The 22,713-nt window shown below is 42.6% G+C and overlaps 1 protein-coding gene, 1 long non-coding RNA gene and 1 pseudogene across 3 annotated transcripts in view; 1 reads left to right on the top strand and 2 right to left on the bottom strand.

The window, feature by feature from the left end:
• Positions 1 to 8,473: 8,473 nt before the first annotated feature.
• Positions 8,474 to 9,370, bottom strand: LOC121829330 (sentrin-specific protease 2 pseudogene; annotated as a pseudogene).
• Positions 9,371 to 13,290: 3,920 nt separating this feature from the next.
• LOC121829332 (uncharacterized) lies at positions 13,291 to 20,941 on the bottom strand. The gene is made up of 3 exons (XR_006072091.2): positions 20,789 to 20,941; positions 20,586 to 20,636; positions 13,291 to 18,226 (listed from the first exon to the last, which is right to left on the bottom strand). It is a non-coding gene; the product is annotated as an uncharacterized LOC121829332 (long non-coding RNA).
• LOC102907673 (carboxylesterase 1E-like) overlaps positions 13,552 to 22,713 on the top strand; it is a 108,600-nt gene continuing 99,438 nt past the window's right edge. For both annotated transcript variants that reach the window (XM_076571701.1, XM_076571702.1), the window contains exon 1: positions 13,552 to 13,745. In XM_076571701.1, the coding sequence (XP_076427816.1) occupies positions 13,699 to 13,745 (47 nt within the window). In that variant the 5' untranslated portion in view covers positions 13,552 to 13,698. The remainder of the gene's footprint in view (positions 13,746 to 22,713) is intronic.

Raw genomic sequence — 22,713 nt, forward strand, 5'->3', positions numbered from 1 at the left:
TGATATCTTAGGGCTTCTACTGCTGTGATTAAATACCATGATCAAAAGCAACTTGCGAAGAAAAGGGCTTATTTTATCTTACAGTTCCACATCACAGTCCATCACTGAGGGAAGTCAAGGCAGGGACCTGGAGGCAGGAGCTGATACAGAGGCCATGGAGGAGTGCTGCTTACTGGCTTGCTTCTCATGGCTTGCTCAGTCTGCTTTCTTATAGAACCTAGGATCACCTTCCTAGGGGTGGTACCAACTACATGGCATGAGCCCTCCCACACCAATTACTAATTAACAAATATTCAATAGACCTGTCTACTGGCCAATCTTATGAAGGCATTTTCTCAGGTAAGATTCCCTCTTCCCAGATATGTTTAGTTTGTGTCAAGCTAACAAACAAACAAAAAATAAAACCAAACCAAACCAACCAGAGCAGTTGAATAGACATAGGATTATTGAGAAGGCTCCATCTGCAAGACTGAGGAACACGGAGTCCCCCTAAAATTAAGACCAGACCAGAACTAGAGAAATTACTTCTGGGTGCTACTACTGAGTCAGTAGACATGAAGTGTCAAGTACTAGAAACTGGCTGGGTAGGGAAGGCAGGGGAAACAACTCACTCTGGAGGGGGTAAAAACAGTTGGCAAAATATAGGACAGAAATATGAGAGATAAGAGCTAATACTTTATACTTTTTGAAATTTTTAAAAAAAATAATAGGTAATGGATGCTACTACATTATTTGAAGGGATAATGAGATCAAAGCTGGATATGGTATACCCAGAGTGACCAGTAAAGATTTTCTCTCCTTCTACATAAGTAGGAAAATGTGCAAGTCATAATTCTTGCTTAAGACACATCTAGAAAATGAGCATATTATTGATAATGACAGAGTTTTTTGCCGGCTTGATCACTAACGGGTCCCCTTGGCCACAGGTACCTCTGTGTGCCTTGCTGGATGAATGTGGAGAAATGAATCCATAGGTGACCCTGTGTGAACAGGGTACCACTCAGTTCTCTTCTCAAAATACAGTGTTTCAAATGTTAAAATGTTTCCACCCTTCACAACCTTAAGCCTATGCTGGGTGGTATCCAGACATTGCTTTAGATACACTAAGGTCATCTTTCTTATTGTCCCCATGCAAATTACTTGGTCTGTTTTATTTTAGAAGATTTATTCTTTTTTCTGTTTGTAGGAGTGTTGATGTCTGTTAAGGCCAGAAGAGGGCATCAGATCCCCTGGAGGTGGAGTTACAGGTGTTTATGAGCTGCCAGTTGTGGGTACTGGGAACAGCTGCAATCTTCTGGAAGAGCAGCAAGTGCTCTTAACTCCTGAGCCATCTGTCCAGCCTGCTTGGCTTCTTTTAATGGCCTTTAATTTCTTCAGCAGGAACATTTCATTGGTCCCAATATCACATAGGCTTTTCTGACCTTCTGAGAAACTCTTTGCTCCCAGTTTTCATTGCAAACCTGTCTAAAAACAGCTGGCAACAACAGTGTCCAAATACTCTACTGCCATGAACCTGCTTCTGCTAAGTTAACTATTCTATCATCTTAAAACTTAGCCTCAAAACAAAGCCCAAAGCCTATAGCTACATCTTTTCCAAATTCTTTCTGAAAACTGGTTCCAGAGATTTCTGAATCCCATAGTTAAGAACAGTCACAGCAACAGCCCCAGAGCCCAGTACCTGTTTTAGTCAGACTTCCTGTCACTATGACATGCATCCCAGAGAAACAATGAGAAAGGTGAAGGATTTGTTTAGTCTCTGTGTCATTTCATCAGATGGGAAGGGCATGGTGGAGCTGAACATTGACACCATGGTGGAGCAGGGCAGGGGGAGAAGATGCCTGTGCCAGGGGATTCTCTGCTTTTTCTCCTTTATTCCTTCTGGGCTTCCAGTCTATGGGATGATGCTGTTCAGGATAGACCTTCCATCCTTAGATGAGTCTCTCTGGGATGTTCTTAAAGACACACAGAGGTGGGCTTTACCATCCCCTAGCACTTCTTAAGCCAACCACGCTGACTACCAGCAGTAACCGTCACAGGCCTGGGTAGCAGTCCCCTGCCTGATGGATGACTAACAAAGGTTTTCCCCATCTGTAAGATAATCCAGTCTGTTTTCACTTTTGCTATGAGTGCTACTCCTCAGGAAATTTTATGTTCCAATTGGTTATTCAGCGACTCCTTTGCTTCTTGTGAATTTTCGGATATTTCCCCAGCTGTATGAAGAAAGACAACCGTGTTTTGATGGGGATGGCATTGTAACTGGAGCTCCCTTTCTGTGGAATGGCCATTTGAACACTCTCAGCTCTCTTCATCCACGAGCATGGGAGGTCTTTGGATCTTCTAGTATTTTCTTTAACTTTTCCCCCCATGCTTCATAATTTTAGTTGTTAAAGGCCTTCTACCTCCTTAGACTTACTGCTAGATATTTTATTTTATTTTGTGAGGTTATTGTGAATGGTGTTGTTTCTCTCATTTCTTTCTTCGAGTTCACAATTGATATAGAGGAAAGCTAATTTTGGCTATTGACCTTGTGTCCTGAGTATCTTAAAAAACATTGGCAAAATAAGCTGATGCAGAGAAAATAGAATTATAAACACTTCCTCAAGCAGAGTAATAGGAAAAGAACATAGAATATATGAAGGGGCGGGAATGTCCTCCCAAGGTGGCCAGGGCCTTCAAGGTGGCCGGGGCCTTCAAGGGGGCCTCCTTTAGCTTATGGAAGTCCTCATCCGTTTTAGGAGTCCAGTCCAAGGAATTTTCTCACCCCCTTGTGGCCTCATAGAGGGGCTTAGCAATTTCTGTAAATCCTGGCACCCAGAGCCTACAGAATCCCACCAACCCCAAGAATTCCTGAATCTGTCTCCAAGTCTTGGGAGTCGCGATGCTAAGAACTGTCTCTTTCCAAGCCTGGGGTAACAGATGTTGGTTCCCCCTGAGTGTGTACGCAAGATACATCACCTCTCTCTTGCAAATCTGTGCTTTCTTGGCTGACACATGGTACCTGCTCTGGTCCACTTCCTGGAGCAGGTCAGTGGTCATTGCACGACAAGTTTCCTCATCTGGAGCCATTATAATGAGGTCATCTACATATTATAAGACATCTATTCGGAGGTGAGATCATTTGTACTCACCCAAATGTCCGTGGAAGGCCTCATCAAAAATGGGTGAATTCTTAAATCCTTGTGGCAGCCTGTTTCACATCAGCTGTCCATTAAAGCCACAGTCTGGGTTGTCGCTCCATTCAAAAGCAAACATGGGCTGGCTGGCTGGGGCCAGTGGCAGACTAAAGAAGGCGTCTTTGAGATCCAGCACAGTATAAACGACCCATTCAGGTGGAAGGCCACTTAATGAGGTGTATGGCTGAGCATTGTGGGGTATAAATCCTCCACTCTTTTGTTAGCGTCTCACAGGTCCTGCACAGTTCTGAAGTCATTGGAATGGGGCTTTCTCACTGGAAGGAGGAGAGTGTTCCAGGCGGACTGTCAGGGGACCAGTATCCCTTGTCCCAGAGTCAACTTATGTGTGGTGTTATTCCCATTTTGGCCTCATGGTGCATGGGGTATTGACAGACTCTGGCTGGACTGGCGTTGGCCTTTAACTGTACCATAATTGGAGACCAGTGTTTAGTCAGTCCCATCTGGTTTTTCTCTGCTCATATCCCTGGAATCTCATCCCATAGCCTCTCTAGAAATGGATCTTTGCCAGTGTTCAGAGGGGATGTGGCATAGAGCTTATATTCTTCCTCTGGTGCCACAGTTAACACACGTATGGGGCTGTCTTTGCTTAGGACCTGCACTCCCTCAGGGCCAAAGTGGATCTGTGCTCCAACTTTTGTCAGGAGACCATGGCCCAAGAGTGGGTATGGGCATCTGGGGATGACAATAAATGAGTGGGTTACCCATCTCACTCCCAAGTCCACTTTCTTTGGGTAGCCCATGAGTATCAGTCAGTCCCTGTGGCCCCTCGCACTCAGGTCTTTGAGATAAGGATCCCATGGTCTGTTTTAGAGTGGAGTGCCATGCCTGTGTCCACTAGAAAGTCATACTGGCTTTCCCTCCACCTTTCAGGTTACTCGGGGCTCGTGGAGGGGATGTGAGCCCCAACATCCTCAGTCACTGAGCTCCTCTATCTCCAAGACCTTTGGTCCCTTTTCTCCTTGTTTATCTAGGTACTTGTTTGTCTAGTGTCCCATTTCCTTGCAATAGGCACATTGGTCTTTCTGGAGGAGGAGGCATGGCCATGTCTCCTCTTGGGGAGGGTCTTGTCTCTGCTGCCTCCCGTATGCTGTTTTGAAGCTTCTTTGCATGTGGCCATTCTTTCCCTGTGGCTGCCAGCAACACACTCTGACAAAACCCTCAGTCTGTTTCTCTTCAGGAGTTTCTCTATGGTTATAAACTTTTCTGCTATTGCCACAAGCTCAGCCAGTTGCTAACCCGCAAACTCACCCAGTCATTGTAACTTTCGTCAGCTGTCTGGTGCTGCTTGGTTCACAAAAGCCATATTAACAGCTGAGTGGTTTTTCCTCTTGCTTCTGGGTCAAAAGGAGAGAAGGTTCTTCTAGTCTCATCTTTACCTTGAACTATCTGTCCTCCTTTGGATAAATGTGTGGGCATTCTCATAGCCTCGGGGTGATCCCCCGTTAGAATCTTGTGGTAGCCTTTCAGCTGCTCCCTACTCACAGGTTTACTGTGCCCCTATTCCAGATGGGCTAAGGGAAATGCATCATCAAGATCTGCTTGAACAGCCATGGGCTGGCCATTCAGTCTTAGAACCAGTTTCCGAGAGGTGGCTAGGGTCCGTTCTTGCTCCTCAGCTGTGTGAATAGTATCTGCAAGAACTACTCACGATCATCCCAAGTGGGCTGGTGAGTGATCATTACAGAGTCTAGTAAGTCTAGCAGGGGGTTTCTCTGAAAACTTGGGGTTTTGCATTTCCCAGTTGTACAAGTCACTAGTGGCAAAAGTGATATGAGTCAAGTAGCGCCTGCCGTCCTGGTTGCCGGGGTGGGGGGTGGGGGTGGGGGATAGGGGTGGGGGTGGGAGGAGCCACCTGTAGGGGCAGGGCAACGGCTGTAGAATCTTCCTATGCTGCTTGTGCTGCCTGCTGTGTGGTCCAGGCTTGGGTGTGAGGAGAGCTTTCCATACTTCCGCCCCCTTCCCTGGGCTAGGCTCAGCAGCATCTGTCTGATGGGGAGGGACTGACGTGGAGATCCACGCCGGAACACAGGGGGGCAGGTAAAGCTCCTTCTCTGGCACAGAATGGAGTAGGACCTTTGGCTTATGGTCCTTCTGCAGCTCTGCTTCTTCACCTGCAAGATTTCTGGAACCGGCGGCAGGAAGAGCTTCAGCCAAGAAGCCAAGCAGTCATGCATGGGATCTGGTTAGGGTGCCCAGGTTTCCCACACATGGTATCTTTAACTAGATAAATGGTAGGGAGGAAGAAGGTAACCTCTGCTGGCCATCCTACATTGAAAGTCAGCCACTCAGGCTACAAAAGACATTGAGCTTCCCCGAGCATACAGTTTACCCCAGATTCTTTGTCTGTTGCTTGAACTCCTTGAAATGTGATTGGACTAGGTCCAGTGGGTTGGAACTCGCTGCCTGCCCCATGGTGATGTCTTTCAAGAAAACCTAAGAGGATGAATAGCACACACAGGCACACAATGCACACACACACACAAACCCTCTGGAGTTTGAATAAGAAACCGAGAGAGGGAGAGAGAGAGGGAGAGGGAGAGAGAAGAGAGAGAGAGAGAGAAAGACAGAGACAGAGACAGAGACAGAGAAATGCAGATGGCAGCTATCCTGTAATGTGTTGGGTTCCACCACATGGGGGCGACCTGTCTGTATTCACCAAAACCAAAGACGGAGCTTTGTGGCTCAAACAGAAGGGGGTCTGGAGTGTCCTTGGACCACACTCACACCACCAGGAGGGAGTTAAAGGCACATTCGCCCTACCTCCATAGTCCTCCAGATTGTGTTGTGGTGGCGCACACCTTTAATCCCAGCACTCGGGAGGCAGAGGCAGGTGGATCTCTGTGAGTTTGAGGCCAGCCTGGTCTCCAAAGCGAGTTCCAGGAAAGGCGCAAAGCTACGCAGAGAAACCCTGTCTCGAAAAACCAAAAAAAAAAAAAAATAATAATAAAAAATAAAAAATATAAAAAAGAAAGAAAGAAAGAAAGAAAGAAAGAAAGAAAGAAAGAAAGAAAGAAAGAAAGAAAAAGCCTACAGCCCGATCTTATGGAGGCAATTTTTGATTGAGCCCTCCTCTCTGAGGACTGTAGCCTGTGTCAGTTTGACATAAAACTATCCAGCACGGGTCTGTAGTCTGGGAGTCAGTCTATTCGGCAGCAGTGTCTGGGGCTTTTGCTTTCTTCGTTGCATGTGGTGGATTCATGGTATAATGCCAGATCTTCACAGGTATCTATAAATCTGTGTCTATCATCAGAGATACTGGTGATGCCTTTCAGTTTATGCAAAAGGTCTTATCCCAGTCAGTTCTCTGTTGTCAAACACCTTTTGCTTACCTCCAGGAACTGGGATCTATTTATGCCTTTAAATTTTTCTAACTCTTCTAACTTTTTCCTACTATCTGAGGCTGACTGGGTGACAAAGGAGATCTGTTTAGCTGTTGCCTTTAACCCTACTAAAAAGGACCTAGTGAAAACCGTTTAATCTCTTCTCGGTCAGTTTTGGACAGGAAAGAACATTCATTCTGTCTAGGTGGCAATTCTCCAGCAGTACGCTCCTCACCCAGCCTGGGAGAAGTTTTTCTACTTTGTTCAGAGAATGATGGATTTTGAATGCTCTAATCATAGAGATAATTGTTTGGAAAAAATAAATAAATCATAAGGAGGGAGTAAAACTTCTCTTCTCCTCTCCTCCTGGACATGGCTTGCTGAACTTTTCTCTTCCTGGCACCTGCTTGGAGCAATGAATGAGCACCTCAGGGAACTGTTTTCCCTCCCTGTGTGTATTCTACTCACTTGACAGAAGGGCCTGGATGAGAAGCCTGGCCCCTCCTTCACACAGGGAATGACCTGGACTGTGAGACAGAGTCTCACAAGGGAATAAGCCAGTGTTCCAGGAGTGGGACAGGCACAGGTTTTTTTTTTTTTTATGTCACAGCCTAAACGATTTAGGTCCCCAACAGGAGTGGGCCCAGGTCTTAAGCTGGTTTCTCACACCAGAGAAAGCCACGTCTCAATACAGGTTAAAAAAAAAAAACAAAACAAAAAAAAAACAAAAAAAAAACTGGCAGAAACTCATAGAAAAACACATAGAGACATAGACACAGTAAAGACAACCAGGGGTGTACATCCATACACCTGAAGAGACATGGTGACATCTGAGTCCCCAGACACCAGATTAGTGGATGCATCTGACCTCTCCTATGTGTCCATATAGAAGGTGCCTTAACCAGACTTACCGCCAGAGTTGACGGAACAGGTGCCTTTGATTTGTTTTCCTTTTAGGGTGGAGGATTGAGAGTCCTTTGAAGCTTTAGGCAGTGATTGTTTTATATGTTTTTAGAGCTAACTCTATGCATTGGATACTGGACAACCATTTAAGAAGTTCATTTCTAGGGAAAACTAATTCTCCTTCTCAGCAGTCCTTAATTGCCAGGAGGTTTTCATTTAGCCCTCTTCTACAACCCAGGACAGAACTGCCATGGATTGGTCTTGCAAACGGGGCTGAACTTTCTCACATCAGTCAAGGAAATGACCCCACAGACATGACAACAGCTAATATGGTGGAGGCGACTCCTCAATGGAAGAGGTTCCCTCTTCACAGATGACTCTAATTGTGTTAGGTAGGAAAGAAAAAGACAAACCCGAATGAACACTGTACAACAAACAAGAGTATTAGCTTATAAGTTAAGGGAAGAAATACTTATTTAGGCCCATAGACTTCCTAAAGCTCAGGACATCCTGGCCTGGGAGTGCAATTCCTGGCTCTTGACCTTGAAGTGGTCCAGGAGGAAGAGATGTATATAGGAAGTTTGTGTGTGACCCTTTTACTAATACTCCTAGCTGGTCTGAGTCCCGAGTCACATGGACAGAGTTCAACAAAATACTGTGAAATCCCTATAGTGCCCCACATTAGGACAACTAACCTGATTTACAATAGAGACTGGCACTTGGATTGACATTCCTTTTAGAAATAAATGGTTCAAATAAGCCTTTGTGAATAAAACATTAAATAGCAAGGAGAATCAGTGAAAACCAATTAAAAACTTATGAACAAAAACAAGAAACTTGAAAACAAATGAAACAAACAATTGAAAGGAGAATTCAACAGTAACATGAGTCACTAATACAATCTTTAAAGCAGCATGCTTTCAAGCATGTTATGTTGTGTGGGTGGAACAGTTTCTAACATGTAGTGGACACATCCATCTCATAGATTGCTTCAGGTGCAGCTCTTCCTTGCCCCAAGTTAGCAGTACATAGAACAGTGTTGGGGCATCACCCCCCTTTTTACAGCCCAGAACCTGTTCCAAGGCTCTTCAACCCACCCTGCCTGAAGTTCTTGGCAGCATTCATGAAAGACTACAGAGCAGCCTTGGCATCCAGTGGGTGCTGCTACAGTAAGCGCTTATGCAGGATTTCCCATACCATCTTCTTCCTAAACAGAGGCATATGGTGCTGAGAGAAGGTTATGGGTTGGCCTCTTGAAATATAATCTGCATATTTACAGGTAAACATTCCACAATTGCTCCCATTCAGCTGCAGAGGAATCTCCTCTGCTGGCATGCTGTACTGTTTCCAATTCAAAGGATTCAGATCTATATTCCTTCTTGCTCTGCTCTCATCTTTCAGGTACTGGAAAATCATCCCCAGGGTATCTGGTCATTTTTGTCCCATTGAATCCCAGTAGATAATGGTCCTCTTTCGTAGGTCTACGGCCACCAGGCTCCAGTACACATCCAGATGTACTGGCACAACATCCTTCGAAAAGATGTTGATTGTATGGGTCCATCTCTTAACAGACCCATAGCCTCCACATTTCAATTTGGTATAAAAGAAAGTTTAAAGGTGTGAAGTGCCGGATAGCCTAGGGATTTATTTCTTTCCATCAGAAGATTCATGTAAAAATTAATGATTTCATCATTCAGCCAGTGGCTCTCCTGTAGAGTCTGCATGTCTCCTCACGTAATGTTGAGTTTGAATTCACAACTCAGTAGCTCCTCCTTTGGCCCTCAGCCTAGTGCCCTCTTGATTTCTTCCTCCATGTCAGCTGTTCATTCAGGGCCCTGGTCTTGGCCTCTACCTTCTTTTTTGGCCCTTAAAAGACTCTTCCTCAGCCTCAGGTATTAAGATGCTGTTGTTTAGGATGACATTGGTGACTCCATCTGTAGAGATTTGGGCCTGAGCTGCTCTCAGAATGTCAGGCTGGGGGTGTTGTCCCCTTCTCTCATTTTGAGGTTCATTCCAACCTTCTTCTGTGTTTCGATATGTGTCCCTGGTGAATACCTCTTTTCATTGTTGCCCAGTAAATGATGCCTTTTGACAGGAGAGGCAGCTCGATTTGGCTGGAGCTGGGTTGTTTCACATCCATGGATATCGCCTTCCACGCAGCCTTTGATCTTCAAAGTGTGTACAGGGCTTGTGTGGGTGCTGGGAGGGCCAGAATCTACGTGATCAGTGGGTTGATGACATTCCAACAACTTCCTGTACTTTACATTGGGTTGGTTCTGCATGTTACTGGAAGTGCACTTTTGACCCTTGCCACCACCCACAAATTTCACTTCAATCACATCCTCTTCTTGAGGGCCATTGGCAGTCTTGTGTCTTTTGCTGTAATGGACCCTTTTCTAGAGGATTCAATATCTTATCTTTTCTGGGCTCTTGAAAACCAAGCTCTATATCACTTTTTTCTTGTTTTATCCTCTTTGGAGCATCAGCTGGCTCCTCAAACTGCACATCATTTCCTGCCTCCATCTGGCCTTTTCTCTTTCTACATTTCCGTGGACATTCAGGAAGCATGGTATCAAGCTGCTGGTCTGATAGCCACGTACAAGGTGCTCTTGGCTTACCTTTGGTCAAGAGCAGGCTTTCTGTTCTGCTACAGCCTTCTGATTTCCATGTTGAAGTGCAGTTTGGCCTGATTGTTGGTGGATCCTTCTGGGTTATTGTTCTATGTATGTCTGCAATATCAGTTAGTCCAATAGCAGATGTCTTATGAAGGCTAGGCATATTACTAAAGTTCAGAAACCACAGTGTAAAGATCTCAGTTGTCCTGTTTAGCAGTGGAGGTTGCCTTTGGTGATGGGGTCAAGAGAAAATTGAAGCCAGATAGATATGACAGGATCACAGTGTACTTTGAACTCGGTGTGAACCCCTCAATCAATTCCTGTTGTTAGGAGGCAGCTCACCAGTCCCACTCTAGAAATCAGAGTGGGGTTCAGGCACTGCCTCTGTGCTGTGGGATAAGTGGGGCTCCAGAAGGCAATAGTCCTCTGTAGACCCTGAAATTGAGGTAATCACACTGACCTTCATAGCCAGTTGCCCCCAAACTGGAGACCTTGGCAGCACAGTCAATGCTTTGGAGGCAACTCTCTGTCTGCCTCACTGTTGCCCTGGCTATGAGTTTCCAGGTTCTAGAGCCAGTTGTGAGCACTTTGATGCGTCATGACAACATTCTATAGTGAGTGGAGTCCCCACCCACCAACGTCCAGGTTAATGGTCTTAATGCTTACTTCCATCCCTTATATTCCTGTTGGACTGTGCCTGTTCAAAAGCTTGGAGCAAACTCAAAGTCAGTCAGAACTCAAGGGAGCACAAGCTTAGCTTTTGTCTTTGGGAAATGAGATCCTATTGGGAAGAACAGTAGATTTACTACATTTTTCTGAACTGCAAATTCTAGGAGAGAGAGTGTTAGATCCTTGGCACCATTTAAACCCATCTCCTTTCCCCTCTGCTGGACAGAGAATTAGGTTCATTTCTCCCTATAGATGGTTCTAGCTTTGGTTTATTTTGGCAAAAATATGGCTCAGGCAGTGTAAGTTCATCTGGGCAGAATTTAAGGGCCAATGCAGAGTCACCATACTCCCCCTTCCTATTCCTCAGGAAAAATCTGAGAAAAAGTATAATATATGAAATCTTAAGTGACACAGAGACATTGCAAATCTTTTGGGGACAATGCATTTTTAAATCATTCATTCTCTGTAATTCAGAGACCAGTTTTTAAAAATTAATAAATGATCCTGGGACAACTTCATGCTGGAAATGTGATATTAAAGAACATTTTAAAATGTACTGAAAATAAAATCTAGATAGGCAGGTGTTCTACTTCAATGGTAGTGTGTGTTTTACATGCAAATGTCATATTCAATCTCTAGGATCATTAACTCTCAAGAGTGTGTTCAACTTTAGTACTGGGGTGTGATTTAGTGATACAGTGCCTTCCTTATATACACAGAAGAAAGGATTTAAACCCTAGTGGTTGAAAAATGAAAGCTACTGAAGAGAATGATCATTCACTTGCATACACTCACATATTCATGACAACGCGTGCGCACACACACACACACACACACACAACTTTCTTGCTTGTTTCATATATGACAAGACATGTGGAGGTCAAAGAAGTGACAGAGAAGTGACCCAGCACAAACCTCTGTCCCCACACCCAAAGCACTTTCTATTGCAGCTTGGTTGCTGCTCTCTGTGTCTTCATGTGATGATACCTCAGCTCAACCGATATTGAACATCTCAGAGCCCTTGGCATTTCCTTTGCTCTTCAGTTTTCAGTGTAACATATCATCCCCATAAAATGTAGTTAAGAAGGCTGTATGTGGTGCTACATGCCTGCAATCCTAGCACTTGAAAAGTGGGCACAGGAGGATTTGCATTTCTTGTCCTATAGAATGAGATTCTCTCAAAAAGTCAGTATGGATGGGTGGAGGGTAAGGAGTCTATCTCAGTTTGTGGAGTGCTTGCCCTGGCGTTTAAGAACACCTGACTTTGATTCCTAGCACTACACACAACTGCGTGTGATTGTATGTGTCTCTAATTCTAGCACTTTGGAGGTAGAGGCAGGAGAATCAAAAGTTCAAAGTCATCCCAAGCAGCACAGGACATTTACAGACAGGCTTGGATACAAAAGTCCCTGCCTTCTAAAACATAAAAGATATGAGAATGGAGGATGTATTTCAGAAATTACAGAGTATTACTGTGCATATACAGAGCCTAAGGTTTAACCTGTACCATCATATTACAAACAGAAGTATATATGATGTATGTCAGGGTTTTCTAAAGGAACAGAACTGATGACTGAATCAATATGAAAAGGGGATTTATGAAATGACTTATAGGCTGTGGTCTGACTATTCCAACAATGGCTGTTTCCCACTGGAAAGTTCAAGAATCCAGTGGTTGTCCAGTCCATGGGTCTGGATGTCTAACGTGGTCTTCAGGATATTTTGGAATCTCAAAGACCCTGCCTGTAATAGCAGTGGAAGAATGCCTCAATAGCAGGATAGATGGACTTGCCAGAGAGAGGGGGGAGGTATCAGGCAAAAGGCAGGGCTTCCTTCTTCTAGGATCTTTTACACAGGCTCCCACAGGGAGGTGTGACTCAGATTTAGAGTGGGTCTTTTGATCTCATATGATCCATTATTATGGCAAGCCTTCCATATAAATGATCCAAAGAAGAAATATCCCTCCTGGAGGAGGTAAGCTCCATGAAGAGCACACCAATTTGTTGTCCAGTATCTAACAGTCATCTCTGAAAACATATTTACAAGTAATATGATATGAACTTAGCCTTTTATGTATATATATGTATATATAATATATATATAATATATATATGTATATACATGAATTAGAGGCTATGATTTGAAGGAGAGTGTGGAGGGGAAAATGTAATGGTTTTGAGGAAGGGGGGAGAAAAGTTATAATTAGATTATAATCACAAAAAACTTTTTAAAAAATTAAAAAATACAAATAAAGATCTGTTAAAACACACACACACACACACACACACACACACACACACACACACACACACACACATATATACACACACATACACACGTGTGACTGGCTGCTCAAGTTTTGGTTGATTCTAGATGAGGCCAATTTGACAAACAAGATTAGCCATAGTATGATATGTGCACACAACAGAATATTTTTCTTGCAAAGAAAAATTATGACTAAACATGGAGATAGTATGCTAAATGACATAAGCTTGATAAATGTTGTTGTAAGCATTACAGCTAAATGGAAAGATATCCTGGCAGCTAGGAGCCAAGGAACATGGCATAGTCTCACTGCACAACGTATCTCACACAAGAGATTTATTGGGAGGGAAAAAAACAGGAGGATGGCTGCCTCTGCTTAGGTGATAAACAGCAGCAAATGAACAGGATACAGGGCTTATATAGAGCTTCTTGGGAAGGGGGTGGAACTTTTTAGGGTGGAGCTTTCCAGGGTGGAGATTGGTGGGATTTCATGTTCAGAGACTGGGCGTTTTACTCTGTAGGGTGGGGACAGTTTTAGCAGTTAGGGCAGTTAGAGTATTCTGTGGGTAGAACTTGGCAGTTAGAGATTCTTGGTAGAGGGGACTGGCCACTTCTGTGGCTAGAGGGGCTTACAGTTATACTATCTCACTTATAGCTGTCTTCAAATCCCAGGCTCCTGGATATGGAGAATACAATGATGGCTGTCCAGGTTTGAAGCACAAACAAAAAGAGATGATGGTCAAGTTGGCAAATTATCCGGATGAAAGTCTACTAGAAAGGTATTATTCATAGTAATTTTAATGAATAATGCTGTACTGTATGCTTGAAATTTCATAAGAGAATGATTTTATATCCTCTCTGGGAAGTGGTTTGTAATTTGATTTGATCATTTCATATTAGTTATACAAATATCAGATTAAAACTGTTATTGGCTTTGGATAAAACCGCATCATGATAAGTCCATTGTAACATGAAATACTGTAAGTCTAAGGTGTTTTCAATACACCTCACCTTATAGGCATTATCTCTAAACCTGGTATGACTTAAATCACAACAGAACACTTATATTAGCCTAGATTTAGAGAAAATCATCCAGTGCTGTAACAGGACCCCAGAGCTTCATAGGCCCCAGACCTTAAAACAACTGACATCATGATAGAGGTGCCTTTTAGCTATCATACTCAGTGTGTATACAGCACCAGTTACCAAGCCAAAAGCAAAGGCCTGATCTATCAGAACCCATAGACTCAGGAAAGGCTGTAAATATAACAAACTTGGTTTTTTTGGCTTCTCTAGTTCCACTTCTGTCTGACTGTTCTTGTTAACTGAAATATGTCAACACAGGATATGTTTTTTCTTCTTAAAAGCTCACCATGACAAAGGCTTGGGCTGCAGTGGGATCCCAAATGACCAGTGTAGTAGCCAGCCAGCTAATAAAGGCTTTCTATTATTTCACACTGGTGTCTGAGTAGTTTTCTCAGGTGGATAGCTCATAGCAACTCAATGCCTACTTCAGATTTAAGTTTTCACATTTTAAGTTGTCATTTAGTGTGTGTGTTCATGTGCATGCATATATGCATGCCTGCATGCATGTGGCATAGCACGTGTTTATGGAGGCAAGAGGACAGCTTTTAGGAGCTGAGTGTCTTCATCCACTATGGACACCAGGGGTAGAGCTCAGGTTCATAGGCTTAGCTGGCAAGCACTTCTACCCTAGCAATCCTGCTCCCCACATGCCTGGTCTCTCATGAAATATAGAATGGCTCGTTCACTAACCGAGCACTGAATATTAGAAATAAAACACAGAATTATGAAAAATCAAGGGAGTATTAAGACACTCATGTAAGATAGGCATGGTGTAACTTGTAGCTCCAGGTTTCCCCTTTCCCCATCTTTCAGTGTCTTGTACTATTTGTGTGAAAGATCTTCGGGCCCACTTACTTTTCTTATATATAAATATATTCATCATGAAAATAGCCAGTGGTACTAGAGAGATGGCTGCTCAGTGGTTAAGAGCACTTGCTGCTGTTTCTGAAGATCTAGGTTCAATTCCCAGGACCTACCTGGTGGCTACCAAATTCCAGGGGAATTGGTATCTCCTGGCTTCTGTTGGCACCAGGCATGCATGTGGTGCACAGACATACATGCAGCAAAACACGCATAGATGTGAAAGAAAACATTTAAAATATATTAAAGTAGACAGCAGTCTCTGCCTATCCCATTATGACTCCCATTATTCAAAGAGACAAGAACAAAGCACAAAACATCAAGGTTCAAGCATAGTGTCTGCAGCTAAGGACTTTCTCTAAAGGTCCAAAGTCTGAAAACCGAAGTCAACATAAAGCTACCATTTCTTCTAGTTTCTCGCTTTTGAGACAGTTTCACTGTGTAGCTTTCACAGCTATTCTGGGTCGTCAAGTTGACTACATCTGGAATGTCTACAACCAAGGGTATGGGTGTACACGTAAGTGATTTTTCTTGATTGGATCGGTTAAGGTGTGAAGACTCCGGTAAGTCTGGGCCAGCCCTTCTGGTGACAGCCTATACGAGGGGCAGGAAAGAAGGAAGCTTTTGCTCTTTGCCTGCTTGCCCTCACTCTCACTGGCAAGTTCGTTCCTTCACCGGTGTGAGAGCTTACTTCTTCAGGATTCCAGAATATACTGAAGAGCAGCTGAGATATCCAGCTTTGTAAACCATACAACTATTAGATTCTTGGACTTTATTGGGAGACAGCCATTGTTGGAATGGTCAGATCACAGCTTGTAAGCCACTCTCATAAATCCCATGTGTGTAGATATTCTGTCTTAGCTTGGGTTTCTATTTATGGGATGAATTGCCATTTCCAGGCAAACTTTTTAAAGGAAAACATTTATTATTATTTGGGGCTGGCTTAAAGTTTTAGAAGTTTAGTCCATTATCCTCATGGTGGGAAACATGGCAGCAAGCAAGTAGACATGATGCCACAGGAGGGAGCACCTGGGACACCAGTTCTGGGCTCCCTCCAGCCTTTGGAGCAGTGTGCAGGGCACCTGGCCAGGATTTAGATTTGTGATTTTAGAATAACATACTCCTTTAATTCAAGCTAGCTATATGAGCTGCTGCTAAACAAAAGAAGACCACTGTTTCAGTTGGTGAAGGAGAAACATGGCTTCCTTGGACTCATTAGGTCTGTTCCCAATGATTCAAGTCATATGTATGAATCCAGAATGTGTGTGAAGGGGAATGGATGATTCTGAACCATTTCCATTTTTAGGTGATTTTTTTTTCACCTTCCAATTTAGAGCTCAACAGTCTGAGGATAGTGTTTTTCTTGCTGCATCTCAATTCTTTGATGTCAATTGTGTTTACCTCAGAAATCCTGGGACAGTATTTTGCTGTGACAAAATAACTCAAGACCTCAGATTTTATCTTTGAGCTGCCTGAAAAGCTTTTGAGAACAAAACTACCTGGGGCTGTCATCAGTCTCTGTATATGAAGTGTCAATTCACCTGTGAGGCTCTAAGTGTATTTAGTTGCATGATTCAAGTTGAAAAGGTATCGAAGTCCAGGGAACCAGCACCAGGCTGCACCAGGGCTCAAAGAGAATGCCCAGAGTTGCGAAACTAAACTTGTTCTATCTGAGGGGTAGGAAACGAGCACACACGTTCTGATGGCAGTTGTCTCTTTTCTCTCATGTTGCTCTTTTCTCATGTTGGTTTTCCTGCCTATTTTCTCATGTTGGCTTAAGCTTCTCTTTGTTCTTAGAGATATCTATCTATCTATCTATCTATCTATCTATCTATCTATCTATCTATCTATCTATCATCTATCTATTCAATAGCCTCTTTCATGCTGAATATAGAGTTACATTTTAAGGTCACATTTCAGTAAGCAATAAGAAACAGAGTAATCCCCATACACACAAGTAATTAGCCTCAGCTTCCTAATTGGCTGTAAAGTGCAGCTGCAGCTGCAAATAAAGAATCAGTCATTACATTATCTAACATTTTGTGATGAGCAGAAATGTCAGGCTTTCTAATAGTGTTTACAGAAAGAGAGCCTTGTTGTAAATGCTTTGGTAGGAGCTTGGGTTTGCCTTAATTTTCTTAATATGAGCTCACTAGGGCATTCTCCAATAGCACAGTGACAATAAAAGCATTTTAAAATCTTGAAATATATTTTCCTACTTCAGGTTACCAAAGAACACCTGCAGACCTCATTATAGGCTAGAGTCAAGTTATTTTCTGTAGCCTTGACTAGTCAGAATGTATTTTTACAAATTGATGTCAGGAATGGTTACAAGGACTAAATCACTTGCACTCTAGTAATAATTGGGCTGTCTTTACATTTATGACCTATCCAGGTAGCTCATTATGTCCTTGTGAACTAAGATAGGGAATATTTACCTAAAAATCCATTATCAAGGCACCTGGTTTTAACCCAAAGTCACTTTGAAACACTAAATTAGCTGCCTTAGGCTGGGGAGATGCAACTGTTTTCTTATGTCAGTCTGAGCTCTAAATATAAACACTTCTCAGGGACTACAATTCCTGACTTGTGCAGTATTTCTTTGCATTCATATTTATTCATCAAACTCTGTGAAGCTATCATTATAGGTATCAAATGGACAATACAGCTTAATGAGGGGTCATCTTTTACACAGAATTAATGCCCATGAGATTGAGATATAATCACGATATAGACACATTAAAGCACAGGCAACAGGGAGATTCCACAGCTGTTTTTGCACATGTGAAATTACAGACAGAAGCAAACAATATTCAAAGTCTATGGCCTCATAAGCCTTGCTTGATGAGGTTACTCCATCAGAGAATTATACATCCGAACTATTAATTGCCATCTGCTATATTATGCCACAGACTATGCCAAATAGGACTCCTATTTATCTCTGGGGTGTGTTTGTTCTTATCTATGAAGGATTAAGATTGTCTCAGTTTCAGTGTCTTTGACTCTAATTCATTATGTCATGAAATTTCATATTAATGGCTTCATAAATTATTCAAGCTTTCCACATTTTTTTCTTGACTGTCCTCATATGGATGGAATTAGCTTTGCTTTTAATTTTTTCCATAGTGAGTAAACCTGCTGTATAAGAGTATGAAATTCCCAACAGTTAATGTCCACTTGTTATCATCTCTAATAAGTGAGCAGTGAAGAGATTGAGTTGGCTAATAGTAGCTTTGGGGATTACCTGAGGATCACACTGTGGTATCTAGGTAATTCTGTAGAGAATGGATCTGGGAGCCACCTAAGTGAAAACCTGGAGCAACAAGAGATATTCAATATGGTGACATCAGTGAGACATAATGATTTAAATAACACACATTGGTTGTTCAGAATGGACAGCTATTCTTTGCAGCGTCTACTAGGAAGGGAACCCCACCCTAACCCCACTTTTCTCTCCATGGGTCATGTACAGGAAGGACCAGAAAAATCTGTTTTTCCTTGAAACTCTGACACCTGAGATACACAATGCACATTTCAGTGTCATATGGAAGGGAAGGGAACACTAATTTAAAGTGGGATGACTTTGTGGTTTTCCTTGCTCAGCCTGGATGCAGTGGGGGGAGCCTTGATCTTGCCTCAACGTGGTATGCCAGACTTTGTTACTCCCCAAGAAAGGCCTTACCCCTTCTGAAGAGTGGATGGGAGTGAGATGGGGGAAGGTACGGGGGGGGGGGCAAGAAAAAGAAAGGGAGGGGGGGGACTGTGGTTGGTATGTAAAGTAAAAAAAAAGTTAAAGAAAACAAAACAAAATCAAATCAAATCAAAGAGTTCCTGATGTTGTGGAGAAAAAAGATGGTATGACTCTATGTCACGCTGTGGGCTTTAGGGGGGAGTTAAAAATTGCTCATGTTCCTAACATGATCATGGAATCTCCTTCATTTTTCCCATATAACCTGGAATGGAGAATAACAGCTGTTTCAATTAAGAGCCAAAAGTTTACAGTTGGTATGTACTTTAAACATTTTTTTTTTTAAATCAACCCAGTCATTTATATGGAGAGACTTGGTTACAAATACATAATTGTATAATGAACTATAACCTCCTCTAGACTAAAATCAGGGTCCATCTCCTTTGATGAGTGATGGTGTTTGCTGGATCCTCACAAAGCAGATGGGGGCAGAAAACTCACCACTGAGAATTTACTCAATGAAGGATTCATGGTTGAACAAAAAAAAAAAAAAAAAAAAAAAAAAAAGAGAACAACAACAACTAAAAAAAAAACCCCAAATCATTAACTTAACTGTTCCAGGGTTTTTAATTTTTTCCTCCTTGTCCACATTATTTCAAGGGACCACAGTGCTCAGAGAGCAGCTTCCCATGGTGGCCTTTAATTCCCAGAGCCTTGTGAATGTGCACACACATTTTACCTGCCATTTTTGTTAAAATAATTGGAGCCACCACAATGAGTCCATGTACCTGACTAACTTCCCTGACTGAAATACATTGAGGAAGAGTTCTGGAGATGGTTTTGAGCAAGCCTTGTCCTTCTGAAAGACGGTGACATTCAGGGAACTTTACAGGCTGGGAAACCCCAGCTCCGACCCTCTGCATTGCTCTGCTCCCCCCTGGGTTGATCAGGAGGAGCCACTTTCAAATCTGGAATGTATTTATACTTATAATGTGTTTGAGGTGGTTTGAATGAAAAAGTGTGGGGGCACACAGAGGCATCCTAGTAAGGCCTTACTCAAGTTCAGAACGTCTGAGCTTGCTTTACCCAACAGGGTTGCATAATAGGATGATTTGGCCAAAGACTTGGGTAGCAGGTGTTTTGAAGGGTCTATACTTGTTGGTACTTTACACCCTGACCTTGGAAGTGAGAGGTCTTTTGCCCTTCCCCTTGCTGATGTATAAAAGGTCCATTATAAATAAAGTCGGGGTGACTGGGTATTGACCCAGAGCCCTTCCCAAGCTATCTTTTGTCTTTCTCATATCTGGGCATATATTTCTATGTAATGGCATATAATTTCTATATATTATAAATTTCTATATAATATCATACTTCCTCATTCCTCACTCCTCCCCTCAAGAACCCTTCTACATGTCAAAACTGGTCCTTGAGAAAAAAAGCAATGATCTCCTTATTTGTTTAAATACTTGGTTCCTGGCTGGTGAAACTGTTTGTGAAGGAGTAGAAAATGTGGCCTTGTTGATCGACATGTGTCAGTGGGGGTGAGCTTCGAGATTTCAAAAGCTCAAACCAGGCTACTCCAACGCCATGTCTGCCTGCCTGTCTGCTACCCTTTGCCCACCATGATGGGGGCTTGCTTACAGTCTCACAGGACTAGTTTCATCATGCTTCATTTAAAAGTTGCATTAGTCATGTTCTTTCATCATAGTAATAGAACAGTAACTAAGTCATATTTATTGATTAGATTGAATCTTATTGAATATCACTGTTCCTAGCGCTGTAATATACCTCCACATGGTGATCAAATTTGATCAACCAAATACTGTGTCTGTGTTCAGCTTTTCAGGAGTTTGTTTGGCTTTAAGAACAGCAGTATATTGCACATGAGCATCAAGAATTATTTATTACACAGACTGAGCAAAGTCCAGGTGGTGTATGTATTTCGATAGTATAATGATGTTAATGTAGTATACTTTTTACTTACCAATAAATCAGATGAGCAACACAAGAGGGGGTGCATTTGCATAAAGGTTGTCTATTGGAAAGGAAAAAAGAAATACTAACTAAATTTGAATAATGTTAAGATGCCTTCCTTCAATAGTGGTAACTATACTGTAGCAAACTTAATGTTAATACAGTACATTTTACTTTGCTTTTGCATGTTTTTGCTCTTTTTTATTAACTTACCAATGTCAGCTTTGCTCCAGCCTGTGAATTCTGTGCACCATAAGAAATAACCTGGGGACCTGAGCTCAGGATTGGCCAAGGAGGCCGATGAAAAATTCCATCATGAGAGGCTGGACCAGAGTCATGCCTCAGCTCTAAGTCCCAGTGTTGGCCAGCTTCTAGGCATAAAGCATCACTCAGGCCCCACCCTTCAGTCTTACTCAGGTCCTGCCTCATAATCCCCCACAGCCAGAAAGCTTCACTCAGGTCAGACTCTAACCCCACACTACCTTTCTCAGGTCTCACACGGTGTCCTTTATCCTAACTCAGGTCTAGTACTTGCTGCTAAGCCTGATGGCCTGAGTTCCATCTCTGGAGACCTAAGTAGAAGGAGAAAAAATTACTCTTGTGAGCCTTCATCTAACCTCCTCTTGTGGGCTATTATGTGCACATTTGCACACACACACACACACACACACACACAGACAGAGGCTCACACTAAATATGCATATGTAAATTAACAATATATACTCAGCCTCTGTCCTATACTAGAATGAAATGATGAATCCAAAGTTCTGAGTCTGCCTGATACCAAAACTAGGGAATTTAAAAAGTGTTCTCAGTTTTGGTTAAAGTTTATACATTCATATTGATATGTTCTTATTTTTAAATCTGTATTTTACTTTCTCGGCTTTTAAAACATTAAACAGTCATTTTCAGTCAATAACAGATTTATTCTCCAGAAAATAGGGGATGTACTAAAGTTAATTCTCAATTAAAGAAACTTCGAGTATGGTATAGAAGGTATTCTGACATATAAAGTTTGCCTGGAGGTCAGAGGGCAGAGCTAGCCACTAGTTAACCGTAGAAGCCAGCCAGTTGGTGGCACACACCTTTAATCTCAGCACTTGGGAGGAGGAAGCAGGAAGATCTGGAGTTCAAGGCTGCCCTTGGCCACATGAGGAAAGAGAGAAAAGTCTAAAAGAGAAACAGAACTGGGTAGTGGTGGTGCACGCCTTTAATCCCAGCACTCAGGAGGCAGAGGCAGGTGAATCTCTGTGAGTTTGAGGCTAACCTGGTCTACAAAGCAAGTTTCAGAACAGCCAGAGATACAGAGAGATACCCTGTCTTGAAAAACCAAAAAATAAAAATAAAAATAAAAGAGAGAGAGAGAATCCAGCATACTTGTTTCCTTGAAATCTAACAAAAATGTTTAGAATGCCAGAGTTACTTTGAGTAAGTAAGCCAAGCATACAAACGTGGAACTATACCAGTTAATCTGGGTCAGTTTCTGCAGGAGATATACAAATACTATTGTAACGAATTCCAAGGGAACTCCTTCCTTAGAGATAGGAAGACCCCATGAAGTCACCACAACAGAGGGGAACATGTTTTTGGATGTGGAAGGCTCTGAATCTTTATTTTAAGACAAAGTGTTCATATGGATGCTGACTGACCCCACATTACACGATTACCTCTACCCCAGAGAGCTAAGATTATATCTACACCACTACATGTAGCCCAAAGAGTAGTTTTGTTACAACTGAATTGCAATGGTTCATATTTTCATAGTGCTCAGAGGTATAGGAGAAAGGAAACAGCTCTCTAAGCAGTATTTGTTGCAGTTGTTACAATTCTGGAGGGAAATGTGTCCTGACTTGTCAGAAAATCATACTATACCAGGATCTGTGAAGGGACAGCTCTGGAGGGAATGGTATAGGTATCCTGATTTGTCAGGAAGTTAGGCTCTCCCTACAACTGTGAAGGGAGAAAGGTATCCTGACTTGTCATGAAGTCAGGCTGTACATGAAACTGGGATGTGATGGGGGAAGGTCTTCATGCAAGATGTAGCAATCCTGTTCCTATTTGGAGAGCTGTTACAGCTGAGCTCTGCTCTACCCTGCCCTACCTTAAGGGGGCTTCCCAGCAGAGGTATCTGTTTCTTC

The sequence above is a fragment of the Peromyscus maniculatus genome, chromosome 5 (assembly GCF_049852395.1).
Source record: "Peromyscus maniculatus bairdii isolate BWxNUB_F1_BW_parent chromosome 5, HU_Pman_BW_mat_3.1, whole genome shotgun sequence".
Taxonomy (NCBI): Eukaryota; Metazoa; Chordata; class Mammalia; order Rodentia; family Cricetidae; genus Peromyscus; species Peromyscus maniculatus.